We start from the raw sequence: 22,848 nt of genomic DNA, 5'->3' as shown, positions 1-22,848 counted from the left end.
TTGAAGAAGCTCTGTCTATAGTGGTGGAGGTGCAGAATGGAACCTACAGGCCATCAGTAGGAGGCCCCAAATCCTCTTTACTGATCATAAACCTGATATGGAAATGCAAAGCTGCATGAGATTCAGATTGAGGTTGTTTCTCATGTCAAAGCAAGTAATGAGTTCTATTCCAGCTTTATATTTTGGAATCACAAAGTACTGTCAAGGTACAGCCGCCCTGAAGCGTTTGGGTCGTAAACTCTTTCCAGGCTGCCTTCTGCTCTCACTGTCACTTCAACAGAAAAATATGTCCATCTACATGCACTCAGTACTTGGTTGGGGCTATTTGACTTGAACTACCGGAAATTTACTTTTCCTTCATATTCTAATGTATCTTAGATTCCAGAGTATAATCACTGTGAGCCAATGCGTCGGAATTTCGTTCAATGTGCATATTTTAATGTATAACTGAATGACAATAGTCAGTCGAAGTCTAAGTCATGATAAAGGACTTTGTCCCAATTATATACATAATGCAAAAAACAGTGCGTACTAAAAGTAAGAAGAAGAAGTATGCAATTTGGAACACAGCTAGTAACAATGCTTACATACTTAGGTATAGCAGGTATAATGCTGCATATTAGTTTAGCATGCAAACCTGCAAATTAGCAGTAAACACAAAATAGAGCTGAGGCTGATGGGAATGTCATTCGTTTTGCACATATTTGGTCATAAACCAATATTTGACCACATGGTGGCGCGACATAAGAAGTCAGAGGATCACTAAAGTCAGCAGGCTTCAGCCTCTGTGGGGTATTAACATCTGTGCAAAATGCCAGAGCAACAATCCATCCAGTAGTTGATTTGATATTTCTGCCTGGACCAGAGTGGTGGCCTGATAAAGTGACACAGAGCCACGCTCCGGCTGGCTGAAGGCTGAAGAAGCTATTAAGTGAGGAAAATGGACACAAATGTGTATCTTATCTCGGTTTTTGTGAGTATTCATGATGAGATTTCATTTGAACTGCAGGTGTTCCATTAAAGGCTAGTAAAAGCTGAGAGGCAGATTCAGAGCATGGCACCATGTGGTAAGATTAAAGCCAGGACTGAACTATCTTTCTAGAGATCTGAATCTGGATTTACTGATGCGTACAGCCCAATTACATGCAGTGCTGCCTCGCTCTAGTCCCCTGAAGTGACCCTGCATACAGTGTGTGCACACATACCAACAGACAATACACATAAATGTGTGTGATGCATGTGGTTGTGCCGACTCATTCACAGTGAGTGCCTGTGTGACATTTAACATGTCATTAAGTCACATCGCCACAAGATAATGTGTGCATTCACTGAGACTCCTGCTAGATTTAGCAGCTGACAGGATCACAGTCTGTTATCTGTCAAAAGTAAACAGATGAAATGTGACAGTTACACACTGCACAAGTACCGGCAAGGTGACAGCTCCGTCAGAACTTACCAAGCAAATACAAGTCTGGAAAACAATGCAGCAAAATATAGTCGTGGAAAAATGATTAGACCACCCTTGTTTTTCTTCAATGTCTTGTTCATTTTAATGCCTGGTACAACTCAAGGTACATTTGTTTGGACAAATATAATGATAACAACGAAAATAGCTCATAAGAGTTTAATTTAAGAGCTGATATCTGGATATTTTCCAATAATAACCAAAATTATTATCAAGAAAACCATGGAAAATGTCTAGATATGAGCTCTTAAGTTAAACTCTTATGAGCTACTTTTGTTGTTATCATTATATTTGTCCAAACAAATCTACCTTTAGTTGTACCAGGCATTAAAATAAACAAGAAAATGGCTGATCTGATCATTTTTCCATGACTGTAGGTATAAAGGCTTAAGTTCAAACTGTTGTTTAAAAAAACAAAACATATTTTTCAAAACACTTCTTTCAAGCATGACATAAATTAATTCTTAATAAATTGTCAACTCAAAAAGGAGGGAGAGACAGACCGGGAGAACAAAAAAAGAGTAAACCTATGTTTACGGTAGATTACTGTTACAATTACTTTCAGTGCACACAATGAAATTCCATGACTTTTCCAAAACTTTCAAGGATTTAACTAATTTCATGACTTTTCTAAAACTTCTAAGGATTTAACCTCTTGGTTTTAATTCCATGATTTTCCCAAAATGTTGAAGGATTTCACTAATTCCATTAGTTTTCCAAAACTTTCAAGGATTTAACTTATTCAAGGATATGTATATGACCTTTCCAGGCCCGGAAAAATAACTTTTCAATGAAAGTTGGAACCATGTTATTACAACTCTGAATCCATTAAAGCTTTGGTGCTGTGTAAATAAAATATGAATATTTGCTTTTCCTTTGTGACATTTTGAATGAAAAAACCTGTCCAAAGATATAAAACCTCTTAAAAGCCCAACAGTGTGTCATGGGAGGGGCAGAAGAAAAATACTGATGTAGTTTCTGTTGTGTTTTAGCCACATGCTAAACAAGCACAGCTGCAGAAATGAAGCCTCAAACATGCACTGTGGCCGAACAGCTTCTCTCTTATAATCTTTGACTCTTTTTTGGGGAGGGTGGGGTGGGTTTTAAGGGGTTAACTTTCAAACCGAGAACCGAAACTGACTTTTGTGTTTGTAAACATACACTGAATTCTGAATTTCATACAGTTCATATTTATGTTTTACACAGTATCCCAACTCCTTTGGAATCAGGGATGGAAGCAACATCGTTTAGGTAAAAAACGAAAAATGTGAAAGAACACAGACACATAATCATAGCTAATGAAACGCAAAGATTGAAATCCTAAAAAATGTCCCTCTTTCTCACCAGCAGTTCAGAAATGGTGCTACACTTGGAGAATGAGATATCTTAAATGAATTCAATTTGTGGCGATGACTAAACGGCTGGAGAGAAAAAAAAACTCTCTTTGCCAAAACAACTGGCAAATATTATCTGAAAATACCAAAAAACTGCCACGCAAGTGCTGCTCTGAAAGCAGGCACTGTCCTCTGTGGCCTTGTGTGACTATGAGATCCTAATGTTTCCACAACAAAACCTGCCTGACTCAAATTCTCCTTTGGCAAGGTTTTTTATTATGGAAATGAAAGAATATGTCTTCCAGCAGAAGGCCTTACGCCAACCTGAGCCCAAAAGTCCCAGTCCAGCATCCTGCACACAGTTAGTAAGACAGACTTCTGAACTTCACCAGGTGGAGACATTTTAATGATGCAATATACCATCTAAATCAAATGAATATGTCAGTGAAAGGTGAATGATCATCCATGTGGCATTACAGACACATTTGAGGAAACGCTCTGAATGCTTAACCATGTTTTTAAGCATTTAGAATCAGGATACATTTGTGACCAACTCATTAAACAAGCAAACATATTTGACTGAGGCAAGATTAACCATAAAACGTGTTGATTGACACGGGCAACAAATAGAGAAGAATTAATCCCTCAACAAACAAAGACGACGTGAGTTTTCGCTTGAGGTTCTGTTCACTCAAGAGAAGAGGCAGGAGCTGCGCTGAATACTAAAAACCATCAAGCTGCAAAAAAAAAAAAAAAACAGGGTTACTTGAAAGCAATATGAAACCACAAAGACAGTCATGCTGCTCTGTGCCAGTGTGAGTGGCCAGCACACACAGCTGGGACAACAAAAGGAGAACCAGTCTACTGACTGCAGACAATTGCTTTTAACTCGAGAGTTTTCTTTATGCACGCAGTGAAAGCAGAGATGGTTTCTGTGGTGTAACCTGAGTTACATCAACAAATAACCTGCAGCTCAAGTAGTAAGCTCTTCTCACTCCCATAAGAGAAATGTAGCTGTCTGCTGACCCCTACTGGTTCCTCAACACAATGACAAGGTTGACTTGAGTGAGAAAGGTGCAATGTTTATGATGAAATGATCAAGTTCGGCTAAATTTGGTGGCAAGCAGTGAAAGCAAAGGAACAAATTTAAAACCACTAAACCATCACGTCATTATCGTTATGTATATAGTCAACTTCACCTTTTAAAGGAATACTCCTGCGATTTTCAGAAAGCCAGACCAACCTCAGAGGATAGAAGATAATGGTAACTTCAGAGCAGCTGAGACTTGGAGTCCCTCAAAACACTTAATCCGATACTTCACATAATCAGTGTAAGGCCGAGTGGGCAATTCATTTTCCCAAGGGGCCACATGAGATACTGTGAAGGTTGCAGAGGACAGGACCAAAAAGCTGAACTAAATTCTGCTCAATATTAATTTAAATTACTTTATAAAATGCAGTAAATTATCTGGTTTTGAGCTGCTATTGGTAAGAATACATGTTATAATATGACTATGTTCATGTCAAATATAGAAGTAAAAACTCCAATCACAACATACATTAAATCACAAAAACAACATAGAGCATGTATGTTATGCAGTAAACCTGCAATTTATTAACTTTATGCAATAAGCACAATAAGTGTTTTTCACAAGGTAACTCTTGTTTTCTTGTGGAACTAATTTCTGTGCATGTGCCTATGCATACATGCACATACGTAAATTGCCTTCAAAATAAAAGCACTGCAGTTGTATTGATCTCTATTTGATCTCTATGCTTTCAAAAGCTCCTCCCAGTTGTTATTTGTAATCTATTTAACTCTTGGATCAAAAATATCCTGCTGTCCTTACCTCTATACTCAGGAGAACTATAATAAAACAGCCCTGACAGAGTCTGTTATCAATAATCTATGATATAAACTACAAACATCATCAAGTCAAGACTTCCAAAATGCATTCATCCAAGTTTGCGGCAGCTGATAGGGGTGTTGTGATGGTAACGGAAAAAGATTAACAGATACAAAACACATTTATGGGAAAAAAAAGAAGTCTATAAAGCAAAAAGGATCTGTGAGAAAGCTGCACCAAAGAGCTGCTGGCAGAGTGGGGTGTGAATCAGTTCGGATCAGAGGGCGGAGTGTGAAAGGTCCCAGTGCTGAGCTTGTGACTGCCACTGACAGTAACGGCCACAGAGGCAGTCTGATGTCAGAATTAGAGCTGCAACAATCATTAGATTAATCGAACAATAATCGATTATCAAATTAATCGTCAACTATTTTGATAACCAAATAATTGGTTTGAGCAGACAAAAGCCAAATTGTCTGATTTCAGCTTCTTCAATGTGAATATTTCTGGTTTATTTGTTCCTTTATGACAATAAACTGAATATCTCTGGTTTGTGGACAAAACAAGAGATTTGAGGACGTCATCTTGTGGTTTGGGAAACACTGATTGATATTTTTCAACATTTTATTGACCAAATAACTAATCGATTAATCGTTTAAATAATCGACAGATTAATCGATAATGAAAATAATCCTTAGTTGCAGCCCTAGTCAGAATGCTTTTTTAACAATATTAATATGAATCAAAAGAGCCTACATCAGCTACTTGCTTGATTTGCAGGTATAGAAGTGGCAGTTCGGAGTTAAGAAAAGTCAGCTTAGGTGTGTGCAGCTGGAGTGAATGAGGTCATGCTGTGGGGGCATTCAAGAAGATATCAAACAAATGCAAATCATCAACCATCTTCCTGATATCAAGCGCAAAAAGAGGATGGATTCAGCTTGACGTCAATTGGAAGAGACATGTGAGTCATACTTCTGTCTTTATGAACATCATATTTCCATTTCTTACCCAAAGCTGCAGGGAAATAACTAGAGAGAACATAAGTCTTTGGAAAAAAATAGAGAAGTTCAAAGCTTCTTCTGCTCCATGATTGACATCCATGTTGCTGTAATCTCATACAGCCACTTCCACCGAGATGTTAAAACCATGCTAGTGAAGGAGGCATGTTGCTCTGAGGTTTCTGTTCATGTGTTGACATCATTAAGGAGAAAAAGCTTTCAGGTCTTTACCTGAATTGTGCCGAAGTCGACGTTTTCGTAGTGGAAGTGAGCGCACTCTGCCAGTTTCGGGAAGTGGCCCTTGGTGAAGCTCAGTCTGAAAACACACAGACGTACACAGTTTGGTTGGCACTTCATCCTCTGCTCACGATAACACCTCGGAGTGTGTATGACTAGTATAAGAAGGAGAGTGTGGTGCAAACAGAGGGAGTGAAAGGAGGAGGAAGACACAGAAATAGACTCAGGGAATGAAAGCAACTCGAGCAGGAAACAGAGGCGATAAACAGCCAGTTAGGAGAGATAAATAGAGATGAAAAGAGGGTAGGAGAGGTGGAGGAGATGGGCAGAGGCAGGTGTGTGTGTTTGTGTATGTGCGTCTGCTCACTTCTTGACATTCTTGACCTTCATGCTGGCCGTGCTGCTGCTGCATGAGCGCATGAGGGGCTCCGTCCTCAGCTCAGGGATCTCTGCACTCCTCGCCTAAAACGCACAGACAAACACAAACATCACATGGTGCATACAAATACATCTCTGCCACTGCTGGACACTTTTTTCTGCAGCAACATTCAAACAGCCAACAGGCTTTTTTGACTTCAGGTAGATTCGGATGGCTGGTTGTAAACATCCCTGATTGTTCAAAAAGAAATGTCATTCCAGAGAGGTGGAGAGAGCTGGACAGAGCCAGGGTTTCTCTGGGTCAGAAACAGGACAGTTCACTGTTAACTGAGCCTACCCAACACGTTCAACCCACCGTCATTATGCACCACATATCATATTTATGCACCATATATCTGGGACAAAACTCCTAGAAAACTGCAGATCTGCTGCAACTCTCAACTGTTTTAAATCAAGACTTAAGACTTTTCTGTTTGCCACTGCCTTTCAGGAATACTGCACTGTAGCTTTTATTCCTTTGATATTTAGAAAAATATATATTTTATCAGCTTGCTCTCAATTTTAAAATGTTATATTTGAATGTACTTTTATATTTTTTCCTAAATATTTTATCTGCTCGTCTTTAGTCTTTACTCTAGTCTCTAATTTTTTATATTTGAATGTCATTTTATATATATATCTCTTTTAAATGCTTTCAATGTTTTGTGTAAAGCACTTTGAATTGCCCTGTTGTTGAAGGTGCTGTACAAATAAACCTGCCTTGCCAACTTGCCTTTATGAATAATGTGGCAAAATATTACAGCAAAAAGCAATACTGTTGCCTTAAATAAGGTAGAAGACGAATCCATAATTGTAGTTTTCTGTTAGCATTCCTAAGTTATATCTATTCAGATTTATTTTATTAATTGCACACTGCTCCTTCGTGTCGAAAGGAGCCAGGTGAGGTGGTTTGGGCATCTGGTAAGGATCCTCCCGGGCGCCTCCCGTTAGAGGTGTTCTGGGCACGTCCAACTGGTAGGAGGCCCCGGGGAAGACCCAGAACACGGTGGAGGGATTATATCTCTCTCCTGGCCTGGGAACGCCTCGGGGTCCCCCAGGAGGAGCTGGAAGTTGTGGCTGGGGAGAGGGACGTCTGGAATGCCCTGCCCCAGATATGCGGATGAAAATGGATGGATGGATTGGATGGATGCTCAAAGGTTACCGATTATTTCAAACGTGCCACTCTTTCTACAGCTCTGCGTCCTACACTTAAAAGTTGATGCAGCAGAGTAAATCATTACACTTAAAAACTGCATTTAGGTCTGACAGTGCATTGTCCCACCCAAAATGAAGGATTCATGGAAATCACTTTAGTTTTGGCCAAATCAAAGTGAAAAGACTTTTATTGATTGAATGTTATCAGGTTAATTCCATTAGACTAATTAATTTTCTAATCAGTGTTCTATTAGCTCTAATACCAACTGTGTTAAATGGACTTTAGCAAATCAGGACTGAGCAAAAAAACACAATCCAAAGATGTGACATTATACTATAGTTTAAAGGAATTATACCATATTTCATATGCAAGTTAACATCATACCGATTAATAATATAGTCACCTTTTAATGTACACTACCTGTGGTTTAAAATCCTAGAGTTTTGGCCGTGATGTCACATACGCGAAGGATTTAACACGGTAGACGTGCCAAACGTAAACAATAAGGAAGGAGACGCCGAGATGGAAAGAGCAGAGCTGGCTGTGTTTCTTGTCACTGTGTTCATGCATATGGTGGGGATTATTATGGACAAATGATTGTTGTGAGTACTCGCTTCTTCACCAGCTTTTAAAAATGATGCGTGTGTTGCGTCAAGAACTATGTCACATCCTGCTTAGCGTTCTATCCAATCAGCAACCAGGCTTATTTCAGGGGAGAAAAATGTCCCTGCTCGGCTGAAAAAAGTCCGGTCAAACAGCCACATGGGACAGCTCACAATCAAATTAGGGGCGTTCCATCGAGGGAGACCCGCCTCATTCTGGGTATTCGACTATAGTGGAAACTCACCTTAAAGTTACCGTGGCCTTTAAACCGTGTTAAAAGAAAAGAAAAGCCTGGCTTTAGATTCAATATAACTCGCTGAGCCACTAATCCACCAACTAGTCGTACAGTTTAACAGATTTAAATCAACCTCAACCTTATTCACAACTGCAGGTAAGCAGGTGAAACAGTAAATTTCAGAACAACGTTGTTTGAAATGTAATCAATGACAAAGCACTGAACGTTTGTTTACAAATGTGAATCAAGAGGCTTGGTGAAGCACCAGGTTGCATAGTTCAAGTGGTAAATTGTTTCAGCTATTTGACTTTTAATTCATTGTGACAGTGTTAACACTTTGTCTCCCACTGTTACATCACTGTTACATCACAGTATATCAAAGCTGTTTGAATGAGCTGACCCTGTTAAATATTGATCACTCAAAGATGAACTTAAAAATAAAATTGTCAGAGTTGTCATCCTGTATACCTTTGTAAGTCGTTCTCTTATTTTGAGATATTTACTGAATGTGTTGTTTCTGAGAGGCTTCATATAAAAACTTTTATCTTCTTGTCAGTGTTCTAAATCAAATGTTACCATCCATCATTTTAAAACCGCAAGAACGTGTCATTGGTGTAGCCTTATTATGAATCCCACTACTATTATTGGCAAGACCTGCCCTGTGCAGCATTCAAGCACCAGGATTGGCCAGGCGTCCACACTCGCACGGGGCACCAGAAACCTTACTTGTGCACGTCCTATCCCCTTACCAAACAACTCAAGTTCAATTCCTAACCATTCTGCTTCTACATTGGGCAGGTCTTGCCAAGAAAATCAGTGGGATTCATGATAAATAATAATAACTTAAATTATATAGTGCCTTTCAAGAAGCCCAAGGACACTTTACAATACAATACAGTAGGATGACAAAAACAATTTGGCCACTGATGACGGGTTGAGGGGGTTAAGTTAGTCCATAAACCTTTGTGAATAGATGGTGCTTGAGAAGTTTTTTGAAAATGTCCAGGGAGGCAGCATTTCCGGTTTTGGCCGGGAGAGAGTTCCCATGGGTGGGGGCTGTGGAGCTGAAGCCACGAACCCCAAAAGTTTTTAGTTTGGTGCGGGGGATGATGAGCAGAACTGTGTCAGAGGACCGCAGGTTTTTCAGGGTGGTGTGTAGGGGTGGAGGAGATCAGTGAAGTATGGAGAGGCGAGGGCGTGAAGGGATTTGTAGGTCAGGAGGAGAAGTTTGTGTTCGATACGTGATTTAACCGGGAGCCAGTAAAGGTGGATGAGGGTGGAGGTGATGTGCTGCCAGGGCCTGGACCGGGAGAGAACTCTGGTGGCGGCGTTTTGGATATATTGGAGCCTCTTCAGGGATTTGGTTGGGAGCCCTGACAGGACTCTGTTGCAGTCGTCCAGACGGGAGGTGAAGAATGCATGTTTTAGTCAGAGTCAGGCAGTGACAGTGAGGGAGTTTGAAAAAATCACCTGATAAGGGGTTAAGGTCAGCCTTCCCCTTCTTTGTAGATTATTTTGTAATATGAACTCTGTTTCTACTGTTCAAATCATTGCACTGAAAGTAAAATAACTGCCAGCATGATAACATAATATACTATGCAGTGTTTTGGAATCTGACTCAAACAACTGGACTCTTTGGATCATGTTTCGTATTCAATACCTGCAACACAAGGCTGTATAGGACTTTTGGCCAATCAAATCTGAGGGATTAATTTAAATCCAGCTTGTAATTACACCCCACCTACGTATCCTGAACAGTCAGCCACTCTGCTTTGTTGTTAACGTATTCTTAACAAAGCCACGCTTGATTTAGCTCAAATTAGAGTGAAAATCAAATGCAGCTGTGGTCAACAAAACATTAACAGAGCCTGGGGAGTCTATTTTGGTGCAGGCAGATTTTATCAGTGGATATATTCATTGCAGGTTGCAAGGTGTTGTTGGAGAACACCTTGGAGACAAAATAAGTTAAAATGAAGGTAATGAAAAGAGATTAAGATATATACGACACACAAGGCAAAACTTTCTGTGAGAAAACTGCTCGAAAGAGGCCAAGTGAGCTGAGAATATGACAAAGTCAAAGAGGAGCAGGGCTGTAAAAGTTTCCAGTATTCAGCTTGTGACTCCACAGCCAGACGGTCAGTGACAGTAAAGGTGGTATGCAGATCAGGTCATGGACAACAGAAACTGACACCACCTCTTCCCAAGGTGTTAACTAGAGGAGGCTAACAGAGGCAGCAGTTGTTTACTGTACGTGTTATTATGAATTGCATTACTGCCTTTCTTTCCAATACCCCCCACACTGAGTAGCAGCCCGATTGGTGGAGATCAGACTTTGACCTTGTGTGGTTCAGATCAGTATAGGCCATTAGTCAGGGGATATGACCGAACAAATCAGAGGGCATATCCTACACCCAACGCAGAGTGGTGCACAGCGCACTGCAGCTATTATTGCTATTTCTTATATCATTTCCATGCCCAGCACTGGTGATGTGCTCGAAGCAAATGTATTTCTGCCCATCTGTGCAACCATGGGTATATGTTGGTCTTAAAATAAGGCGTGGTGGTCAGGCTATGCATCCTTGTTTTTATCTTAACCCAGCAAAAAAAAGATTGTCCTAATGCCCAACAAAAACCTGGTCTAAAGTTAATGGCGCAGTATTTTCCTGCTATTTAAAGGGTGCACAGTGTTCATGCATCCACTCTGCTTGTATCACACTGGCAAAGTTTCTTCATCGATTATTTCAAAGCTCAAAGTTCCGTTCCCTCTGTAATGTTTAGAACTGCAGTTTTAAGTTTTGCTGCTCGATTGTGTCATATAGTTTTTCTATGTGTTTTTTTCTAGTGTATAATGTAGATTATCCTCCCTGCCACTTTGAGGTGCTGCTTTGTTTTTGTGTCTCCCTTTTGTTTTTCTCAGGTGGTGGTTGGAGTCCTGATTGGACAGCAGCTGATTGGCCAGCTTTGAAAAGGATGGCTGCTGAAGATGTCCCCCTCTCTTGGCTCTTTGTCCTGCCTCCAAGCCAGACCACATGCATTGGATTGTTTGGTTAAATTTGTGTTGAGAAGTGTTGTGATCTTTGTTCATTGTTTTCGAAGAAAGATACTGGACTGCTTACATTGGTCAACTTCGCCTCTGGGAGTTGGGAAAAGGGGAGAGCATTTTTATGTTGCGCTCAGGTTACCTCTAGGCCGGGGCGTAGCAATTGTCCCACGATATTTGCTGCAATCATTCCTCACATTTTAATTGATTCGTTATAAAATATAATTGGTAAATTAATCAATGATGAAAATGATCATTAGTTACTGCTCTAATATACTGGCCTTTGCATGCTATAGTGTCACAACTATATATGAAATATTCAACTTGAGCTTCTTCAATGCTTTCTGCCTGTAATACTGTTTGTGTGTGTGTGTGTGTGTGTGTGTGTGTGTGTGTGTGTAGCCAAAAACAGCCACAGGCACATTCCCAATGCTTTTCTTGACAGTGTGACTCAGATGTTTTAAATTAATGTAAAAAGCTTTGAACTTGCTCGAGCTTATTCCCAGTACGTGATCTAAATGCTTTATGTCACGGCTAATCTATAATTATTGAAAAAGATATTACAGTTCCTTTTACCATCACGTTGCAGGGATTTGGGAGTGTTTTGTTCCTTTATGCCTCGTTCTGCAGCCAACACAGAATACCATGTATCCTACACAGTGCAACAGGGCGTCGGTGTGACAGCTTACACTAAGTTGCTTAGCGCTTCTCATCACCTCCTCGAACCACCAGAGACATACATAATGCATGCCACTCCAGTACAGAGTCCCTCTCGTATCAAATATTGAACAAAGAATAGCAGACATGCAGTATTAAAAGCCCCGCCTCTGTGATCAATATTCATTAGCCTGGTGAGATTGTTGTTTCTCTTTTTTCTCTGTTGCCCGATCGAAGCGAGCACTTGCGATAGGGCTCCAACCACGCGCCGACCACGGGTGGCTCGGCACGTTACCATGGAGACGGCCTCATTTTCACCGTGCTGTTGATGCAAGAAGCAAGGCCCGCACCAAAGATGGGAAGGGAAGGAAATAATGAATGATGCTGTCTGGTGAATGGAATCCAGCGTGGAGAGACAGGCTGAAATAAACAGATGACACAGGAGTGCAGAGAGGTGGATGAGTGTCTGTGAAAAGAGTTTGGACCGGCGTTCTCTTTGGGGACGCAAAACAACAGTCACCGGCATTAATCACTAATTTACGATCGTGTTTCAGGAACAGAGGAGACGCAGTTTGGATACGTGAGAAAGACACAACTAATCAATTCATGGAGTTGAAACAGACGCTGATAAGAAAGTGACAGGCAGCAAACAAGCTGATGAGGGCGGTGCGGGTTTATCGCTGGATCTGACGTGCCAGGAGTGACACTCACCGAGCTTCAGTTGATCCTCAACAGTGATGAATGCACTGTATGTATTCAAAACAGACAGGCTAGCGTGTGAAATGTGTTTATGCAAAAGAGAGAACACCACAGAGAGTGTGTGTGTGTGTTCTTGTACTTCCTACATCGTGAGGACCGGAATATGTTTTTAACCAACAGAGTGAGGACATTTTTGAGAAGTGAGGACATTTTGGCCAGTCCTCACTTCTTTAAAGACTCTGTTTTAGGGTTGAGGGTTGAGGTTGACGTTTATGTTATGCTATTATGTTAGGGTTAGGGTTGGGCATTTAGTTGTGATGGTGAAGGTAAGGTTAAGGGTTAGTGTAAGGGGCTAGGGAATTCACTATTTCAGTGAGGGCCCTTACAAAGATAGAAGTACAAGGATGTGTGTGTGTGTGTGTGTGTGTGTGTGTGTCTCACCATGGCACTGATGGTCTCCTCCCAGTCAGGTCTCTCTCTGGGATGAATGTTAGCCAGTTCAGGCACAATGTCGTCGTCCTCCAGGTGACGTCCAGGCCTCAGGCCCCTACAGACAAAACATACACATGCACATAAATTGATCTGGTGATTATTTTGTTGATTCATCAATTAATCATTCAGTTTAATGTCAAACGTTTTTCAGACCACATATCATTTTGTCTCACCAAATCTCAAAGACACATCATTTATTTCACATATACAGGTGCATCTCAATAAATTAGAAAATCAAAGAGAAGTTTATTTATGTCAGTAATTCAATTCAAAAAGTGGAAAAAACACATTATATAGATCCATTACACACAGAATGAAACACTTCATGTCTTAATTTATTTAATTTCTTCTAATTATAATGATTATGGCTTACATTTGATGAAGACCTAAAATTCAGTGTCTCAAAAAAATCTTAATATAACAAAAGACCAATTTTAAAAAGCATGTTTAAGATGGAAATGTTGGCCTCTGAACAGTATGTCATCTATATGACTCAATACTTGGTTGGGGCTATTTGACCTGAACTACTGGAAATAGACTTTTCCATCATATTCTAATGTATCGAGATGCTCCAGTAATGACACAAACAACTAATCAGTTATTAAAGTAAGAGATGTACAATATGGATTCTTTTAACCAATACTAGCAATTAATAATTGCCTGGTTCACGTGGTTGATGCCAATACAATAACTTCACATTTTTGCATGTTAAAAATATGTTGATAACCTGTAGTTTATGGACACCTGAGGGTATGAAACGGACTATTTTTAACACAACCAAAACAAACTCTTCAACTGTTCATTCATTTTTCGAATTAGGTACTGACCAAAACTTCACAAGCATACTTTGACTTTCATGGAGCATTTTGCCTAATAATTCTAATTAAATACTTTGACATCAAACAAGACAAGTCAATGTAATACATATTTTATATACTGATTAGCTAGGAGTTTTCAGATGCTGTGCTTGTTGTCAATGAAAGAAATTTGGCTTCATATTATCATCAGAATCTATTGGCTATTATTTTATTATGCTAATTGTACACAATGATATACATTTCTACCAATATACATCATGGAAAAAAGTATTAGACCACCCTTTTCTTCAGTTTCTTGTTCATTTTAATGCCTGGTACAACTAAAGGTACATTTGTTTGGACAAATGTAATGATAACAACAAAAATAGCTGATAAGAGTGTAATTTAAGAGCTGATATCTAGACTTTTTTCATGGTTTTCTTGATAATGATTTCAGTTATTATCAAGAAAACCATGAAATAAATAAATAACATAAAGAAGAAATTGAAGAAATCAATGGTCTAATAACTTTTTCCATGACTGTATATTGTACATTGCTGATCAAACTCGTCGCCAATCAATTTTCTCACTACTCAATTAATGATTTAGCTCTACTACTACTTAGCTTGATCAAAACTAGTTGGATATTTTATTTGAGCCTGTGAAATTGAGATCAAATGTGAGGATTTGCTGCTGTTTCAGACGAAATCCAAAGACATCACCTTTGGCTTCAGGAGTCTGTGTTTGACATTTTTCTGTTTTTTTGGACACTTTATAAGCTAACTGATGAATCAGTGTCTAATGAAAATAATTATCAGTTGCAGCTCTATTGTGACAGAAGTTAGTCAGCCACTCTGCCCGATGAAGGAAGGTTTTGGGAGTTTAAAAGAGGAGTTGTAGTCCAGGTGAATCAACGACTACGGTGCAGAGTGTCCAGAGGCTGCCCTGCCCAGCTCAGGACATTTTGAATATATTGTGGTCGGCATGCAGAGACAAACAAAGGAAATTAAACTAGACAAGCCACTGGAAGATTTGATGAATGTACTGTATATTTAAATGAGCATTTCCTTCATAGCAGTTCTTGAAGTTGATGAGACATCTTTCTACAAAGACTTCTCATCAACTTCAAAGACTGCTATTGCTTCCAGAGAGGCTGGGAGGAAGCGGGGAACAGGGACAGAAATGAAACAGATTTGCATAGCAGCATTTCTCAAATTGACTAGTGACACACACAGTGTACATACAGTCTACACTCACACACATACACACTATCTCCATGATGAGCTTTAACCATCATCCTGAATGCAGCAGTGACGCCACGTATACATGAGTCTAATAAACCTGAGTAGACAATAGAGGGGAATGAAAGAGGGGGAAAAAAATCTTTGTTTTAGGAAGGATGGAGCGTCTGCAGCAGCTGCAAGATGACGGTGTCTAGAAAGCACTAGAACGGTGTCTCTGAATGGAGATAATTGGACTTAAGGGCCGGGGACTGTGAGTCAGGATGTGGGGAAGTAAAGTTTACTAATAAGCATTCTCTATACTCTTTCTCACACTGCTGCTCGCTCATCTAACTGCATCATTCAGTCACATTATGCCACTTTTCTCAGCTCAACTACTGTGTGTCAGATTATGTACCCAGACAAAAAGCTTTCCCTAACTTTTACTTTTGTTGCAATTTTCATTTTTCTACATTTTCAATTCAAAAAGGGAATTTAAACATTCAATATTATTGCTGTACATACAGATTGCAAAACGAAATACCAATAGCACGCACGCACGCACGCACGCACGCACGCACCTCCCAGTGGACCTTATTAAAGCCAGTGAGGCTAAAAAAGATCACTGAAATCCTTTAGAAATAGTGCAGACAGCTTTGGAGTCCAAAAGGTCATGAACTCAACCTTGATTAGTGAATGACTCAACCAGAGTCCAAGGAGGAAAAAATCCATCCGTCCGTTTAAAAAACAAAAGCATGACGTTCACTCTTTAAGTCATTCTCCAGTCAGACACATTTCCCCAGTAGTTCTCAGTGGTGGCTTTAAAATATTTTCAGTTTACTAATCTTTGGACTTATGGCGCTTACAATGGGTTCAAGAGCAAACAACCATCTGCACAATTCAACACCCCTGCAGCAGGTAGGAGTAGGAGGGAAAAGGTAGTTATTGCAGGCCCACTGCACAATGTGTTGAATTTGTCACACACATACATATATATATATATATATATACACTCTGGAGATGATTATTTAGCATAAGGGTGTTTTATTATAGCTCCATTAAGTAGTTATTTGGCATCAAATTAACTGTTATTTATAGTCTGGTCCTTGAACAACACTTTCCTTTTCTGTGTTGAATCACAATAAGCATTAGCAGGAAAGTAGGGAAGCAGTAGGACAGTAGTAATGGTTGGCTGACGTGATATAAAGAATACGTTAATGATTATAAATGCCTTGGCTCTGAAACTTGCAATGACCACTAGAAGTGTTAGTCAAAAGCTACTGATTGTGGCAGAGATGGTTAGATAGTTACAAACTGACTTATATATGGGATTCAATAAAATATTCATAAAACTAGTTAACTGAGTGCACAGAGCAAGACACTGTGAGCAAATGTCCAAAGGTTTGGGAGAGAGAAGTTATTAGTGCATGCTTGTGTGGAAAATAACACACACACACACACATATATATATATATATACGTACACACATTTTTGTTTTTTTTTACAAAAAACAAAGGCTTTTCAGTTTGACTATAAAATATATCTATATTTTTGTACAGATTTCAATTTAATGTGGATTAACAAATTATCTCACACATCCCAACTAGTCCTTTCACAATAAATACAATATTTAATATTGATTTATGGAGCTCAGCAAAATTTCAGGTCATGTCCATATATTGATTTTGCCTATTGTGTTTACAATCATGTTTGTTTACATAAAGAGGTCACCAGCATTTAAGCCAACATGATACGAGAATAAACAGCAGGGTATTTCTTACAATTAGAAGACTCGGCGCCTAAGAGCCTTTTCACAGCCTCTTAGCTGAATAAACAGAGAAATATGCTATGTAAACAAGGTCCTAACCAGCAAGGAACTGGCTTGGCAGTAAACTGCCTGTAAAGTAATTACTGACTCTCTATACTACTGTGCCAAATGCTTCATATTTATTTAAGAGACATTTTATTTATTGAATTGGTTCTGTGGGGTCATTATTTTTATTTATCTTTTTTCACATTCCAATTCAAATGTCTGAATATTTTGAATCTATAATGGTTTATTGCTCTCTGAAAGGGTGTATTTGCATTGTTATGCAATGATATTATTATATCAGTGGCATAAAATGGTCTTAAAAAGGACAATAAGACTCTTTATTGCAAAAAGAATTTGTGACAGAACTAGTCCCAACTTTTTGGAATCTGGGGTGGTTATTGATGTGCTTGCAAAATATAATTTCATGTCCTCTCAATGTCTCACAATGCTTGCAACAGAATTCTGGCCCAGATATTATTCCATATAGTTAGTGGTTTATTCCATACTGTAAGAAAGCAACCATCTTCAGCCTTGTAGAATCACTAGCTTGTACTAAATGATAAGAAATATCTTGTGAGGAGGCCTCCAGAATTTCTGGGCCGCTGCCTGACATCCCACAGCCACACTGACCCTAATGACATGCTTTAAGCACCACTTACCAAGCAAGGCATGAGAACCGCTGAGACAGTGTGAAGCACTTTCAGACGCCAGAGATAAAGGCCAACCTTCAATAGTGCATTTCATTTACCACTATCACCTTCTCTGCTCAAAAGTGTGGTGCACTCCGGCATTCCCGGCATTCCTAGGTGAGGAGGCATTGATAGGAGAAAGGAGCTGCTTCTCCAGCACCTGCTCCAAACACTCTTAATAACACCGCACTTTAAAAACCTTGCTTTAACCTTGTGTTCAGCAACACTCTGGCCTGCTTTCTGTCTAACCCTCTCCCCTTCTAAGACCAGATAAAAAAGAGACACTGATGGCGGAGGAAGACTTTCCTCAGACTTCCTGAGCTGAGTCAAAAGCTTCTCTCTCCACCTCTGTAAGAAACTAGACAACCTTCCATTTAAAGCAAATGTTTCAATCTTGACTAGTTTCCAAATATTTCCAACAGCATCTCAATTTCCAGGCATAAAAACAACAGCGGGTCTAATTTGCTCAGAAACTGAAACCCGTGAAATGCTCTCTGCATTTATTCTCAGCCACCACTTTCTCATGTCTCTGCTATTAGGCTGCCTCGCCGCTGAATGCCTGACTCAACATATGCTCAACCTCAAACAGAAATCATGTGGGTTTTATGCACTAATATTTCATCACCATTGCCACAGCCAGTTAGGCACAGGGCTTTTCACTCACATGGACCAACAGGTTTGAGGGTGGAAGAGATAGAAAGCTGCCACAACACGGTGAAACAACCTCTGTTGTGACATGCTTTGGAGCACCAGTAGCAACCTGATCACTCTTAACAGAAAAAGCACCCTGGGCATTTTTACCTTTGGACAGAGCCAGGCTAGCGATTTCTCCCTGCTTCCAGTTTTTATGCTTAGCTAAGCTAAACTGCTGCTGGTTGAGCTTCATACGTCATTTAAACATACGGAGGTGGTAACCTAGACTGTGAGAAGTAAGTGGACATAGCCATTGTGAAGTCACCAACTGGTTTGAGGACTACCGAAGCCTCGGGTTAAGCATAATGGTCATCGCCATCTGGGTTTTTTGGAGCAAGAAGTGACCATATTTGGACCAGTGGGTGGAGCTAAATTATCAGCTAGCACTAGCACTAGCTAGATTACCAAGGTGCAAAAATGAATGCGTCTTTTAGTCCAACCAAGATTTTAAGTCAAATAAATGCTGCTACTAACTTTCATTATACATATATATACATATATATACACATATATACATATACATATATATACACATATATACATATACATATATATACACATATATACATATACATATGTATATACATATATACATATACACATATATACATATACACATACACACATATATATATATATATATATATATATATATAATCTTGGTGGCCTCCAGGGTGAACCAGAGATGTTTCTAAGCCAGGGTTAGGGTTAGGGTTAGGTATGGCTTTGACTTATACCCCTTTTTGGACCAAGGCAGTTCAATCGGTTCTCGGCTGGTCTTAAACCACAAACAGCTTTCTACAAGGGTTGGTAGAAAGCTGTTAGAAGGGTTGGTGGTTTGATCCCTGACCATGGCAGCCTACATGTCCAAGTATCTTTGAGCAAGATACTGAACCCCAAATGGCTCCGGATGCTGCGTTCATCGGTGTGTGAATGAATTCCCAATGGTGGCAGGTGGCACAGTTTAGGGTAGCCTCTGCCACCAGTATGAATGTGTGTGTGAACGGGTGAATGAGCGCAGACTGTAGTATAAAGCGCTTTGAGTGGTCGCAAAGTGACTAGAAAAGCGTAATATAAGTGCAGGTCCATTTACCATTTACCATTTAGAAGTAAACTCCCATGACCCCCCAACCTTTGCCAGTCCTATCTAGCCTCAGAGCTTGTTGGAAACTGAGCTTCCTTAGTTGTCCTTTCTATCTCAGGCAGGTTGATGTGTGTGTGTTACTGGTAACAGATCATTGATCTGACAGTCGCAGACAAAAGGATCAGTCCAGAATGGCAGTTGAAAGCAAAAATGATCATAGTCAGTCACGTCACAGGCTTTTATTTGCAGCTGACAGTTGACAGTTGAAACCTAATAAACAGCACAAATCTATTTAGGAGGCAAGAAATGAATAAAGGCAGCCAAACCAGGCAACAAGTGCTGCCAGTTTGGGGAGGCTGTGATCAATGTTTATAAGAGCAACTCTTAAGAGCATAGCATGTTTTCTGTACTGGACTGAACACACATGGACACTTGCCACTTTTAGAACTGCCAATAATACACACCAGAGAATATCATGGCACTGGTGTGATGAAAGAGATAGCCAATGAGTGGTGACTAAAGGCTGGAGGGTGTAGTGCCTCATGTTCTGTTCTACAAGAATTAAACAGTGTTTTGGTTTAGTTGAAATTGCTTTTTTGTGAAAAATGATTTATCCAAAAGGAATAAACTACAGAAAGACCTTGAATAGGAATAAACCAGTTATGTCAAGTATGTTATACACAGTTGTAACTGCTCGTCACAGAGGAGCATACCCTTCTTTTTTGTAAATAAGTTGCATCATTGTAAGTTTTGACGGTTTGACTTGCTTTGCCGTTAATGATCAGTAAATCAAAGGCAGGAGAGAACATGTTCCTGAGTTGCACAGGGGATCAGCTGGGTTCATCTCTATACCAACTGTCAGCATAAATGTTCCTAACTCTTGAGTTTACTCTCCTGACATTTACTCTGAATTGTGGGCCTCAGAGAACATTTGAGCTTTAATCCAGATATAAGATTAACTTTAAAAGAGAGACAGGATTTCTAATCCAGCAATCCCCCCACCAAAAAAAACAACCAATTCACTTTTCATCATTAATAAACAAGCTTGAGAACTACTGCTTGGCTGTTGTTTTCTTGCTCTGGGAGATGTACTAGTACATGAACAGAAGCAAATCTAGGCCAAGCTATCCAATATCCTAAGAATGACCAGTAAAACTTATTTTTACCGTGCATGGTGCTGTAATGTAACAGAGCTCCTGCTTGCTGTCTAATGCTGAAGCTATGACAGCAGAATTTTTGTGGTTGAAATTCAAGCTTGGTTTCGGGTGGCTAAAGACATTCAATCAATGACGGGATGGCTTTGTTAACCTGCACGACAGGAGGAAAATGGAGGTGAAGCACAGGGTTTCTGCAGGGTTCACCAAGTTAAATTAAGACTTTTAAAGACCTTTAGTACCATATAGAGTATGAAAGTATGACGGAAAACCAGTAGATATGATATAAGATAAGATATGAGGTATATAGAACAATGATTACTATAAAATAGAGAAATGTATGCGAACTTGTCCCGTGTAAGCTGCAGAGTTGTTTTTAAGACAAAAATAAAATTTGGAAAGAGTGCAATTTTCAAATAGCAAGAGCTGCAATTTCAACCTCAATCACTGATTTAATCGGCTATAATGACAACTGTAAATGGTACATTTACTTCTAAATTGGACAAACAATGCAAGAGAAACCTTGGCTGTTTCCTGGTTATTTTCTTCACTCTTTGCATGCTGGTGTCTGTACATGTCAGTCAAGGATGATTTTGTAGAAGCAGAGATGCATTTGGGATTTTTTTTTTTTTTTTAAATAAGCAGTTGGCTGTGTTTTGCTGTTCATAAAAATGTCAAGCGTAAAGCCTGTTTTTCTACAATTTAAGTAATTGCCCCACGTCAGCAGCTCCCTTTGTTGAGAAGGAAGACATGACAGACAGCTGGTGAACAGAGTCTGACAGTTAATGCACATGGTACCAAGATCACATCACCTAAAAACTGATACTGAACACAGACCTCCAGGATTCAGTATATGTTGGATAAAAAATGATCACAGTTGTACAGAAAAATGGCAATTATTTTCCTCAACAACATCAGATATGACTCATCACAGTGCGACTAGAGATGCAGGAGTTCATTGTAGCTTGTCTTGAGTAAGTCATCATCAGTAAATCATCAAAAGTCTAATCTATTGTGGACCCTGCACACGTTTCATTTCAACTGTGAAGGGAAAGCCTTGGGAGCAACAAGCCGCAATAAATAAAGAGAGGAGCAAAACGGAGGAAGCCATTAGTAAGCAATGCACAGGATTTCAACCTTATGCATGTTCTGGAGCTCGTCCACTGGCTGGAAGTCTCTCCAGTCGGCCAACAGTTTGGTTCCGATCCCACTGAGGCAGTTTATCTGTCCTGCATATGGCACAACAGACTAAAAAGGAGTCAATTATCTATTTATTGTTACTTCTATTGGGTTCTGCTATCAAGATATTTACACCAGTAACTAAATGAACTGGTATTAGGGCTGGGCGATATATCTATATAAAAGATACGTCGATATATTTTTATCGCATATATTGACATAGTTCATTTTTTCTTTCTTTATACATAAATGCTGCTCTTACTAGGGTTTGTCATATTTAGTTATTTTGTAATATTCATTATTCTTTTCTCATATAAATATATTTATTTCAGAAAAAGATTGGTCTATTTTATTTCATAGACTATCTTTATTTAAGATTTTTTTTTAAATGTGCACTTTATGGATCTTTGATTTGTTTTTAAAAATGTTCTCCTGTTGTTATACAGTATATATGTTCACTTAAATAAACAGTTTCAATCAAACTACATGTGACATGTCATATTTGGCTTTGACTGAACATTTGCTCTCACTTTGTGATCAAATATCGGGATATATATCGTATATCGATATTCAGCCTAAATATATCGGGATATGACTTTTGGTCCATATCGCATACTCTGGTATGATTCATTCAAGCAGATTTTTGTTTATCATAGTTTTCCTACATTAATTACATTTTTTCCAGAAGCACATTTACTGAAAGCACATCTACTCTTTATACCTCGGAGTGAATTCTGGGTCTGGTCTCATTGCACAGTGGGCGCGAGGAGCCTCGCAGCCAGCTTGTGACCCGCAACAATAGTTTTGGTATCTGGTTCATCTTCTCCGTTGGAGGAAAAACGAGAGAGATTCAGCCGCATATTGTTGAGCTTACACGAAATCACCGGAAAGTGCTGCCCAATTCCTTTCAGTGCCCATGTTAAACAACAGGGGGTGTTCAGATAGGACACTCCCACCATATCTGGTGTATTTAACATCAGAAGGATTCAGCCATACATGTTTGACTCAGATGAGGAGTCTGTTGTGTGCCAAAATCGTCAAC

At 39.5% G+C, this 22,848-nt stretch overlaps 1 protein-coding gene across 1 annotated transcript in view; it reads right to left on the bottom strand.

Annotated features, from left to right (window-relative positions):
- Positions 1–22,848, bottom strand: part of arhgap32b (Rho GTPase activating protein 32b) — a 148,516-nt gene that overhangs the window by 77,437 nt on the left and 48,231 nt on the right. Inside the window, exons 3-5 of the mRNA XM_059351213.1 lie at positions 13,127–13,232; positions 6,246–6,340; positions 5,873–5,957 (exon numbers count right to left, since the gene is read on the bottom strand). Of these exons, the coding sequence (XP_059207196.1) occupies positions 5,873–5,957; positions 6,246–6,340; positions 13,127–13,232 (286 nt within the window). The remainder of the gene's footprint in view (positions 1–5,872; positions 5,958–6,245; positions 6,341–13,126; positions 13,233–22,848) is intronic.

Source organism: Centropristis striata, chromosome 15 (assembly GCF_030273125.1).
Source record: "Centropristis striata isolate RG_2023a ecotype Rhode Island chromosome 15, C.striata_1.0, whole genome shotgun sequence".
Lineage (NCBI taxonomy): Eukaryota > Metazoa > Chordata > Actinopteri > Perciformes > Serranidae > Centropristis > Centropristis striata.
The sequence above is the reverse complement of the archived record's forward strand: the minus strand, read 5'-3'. Positions and strand labels throughout refer to the sequence as shown.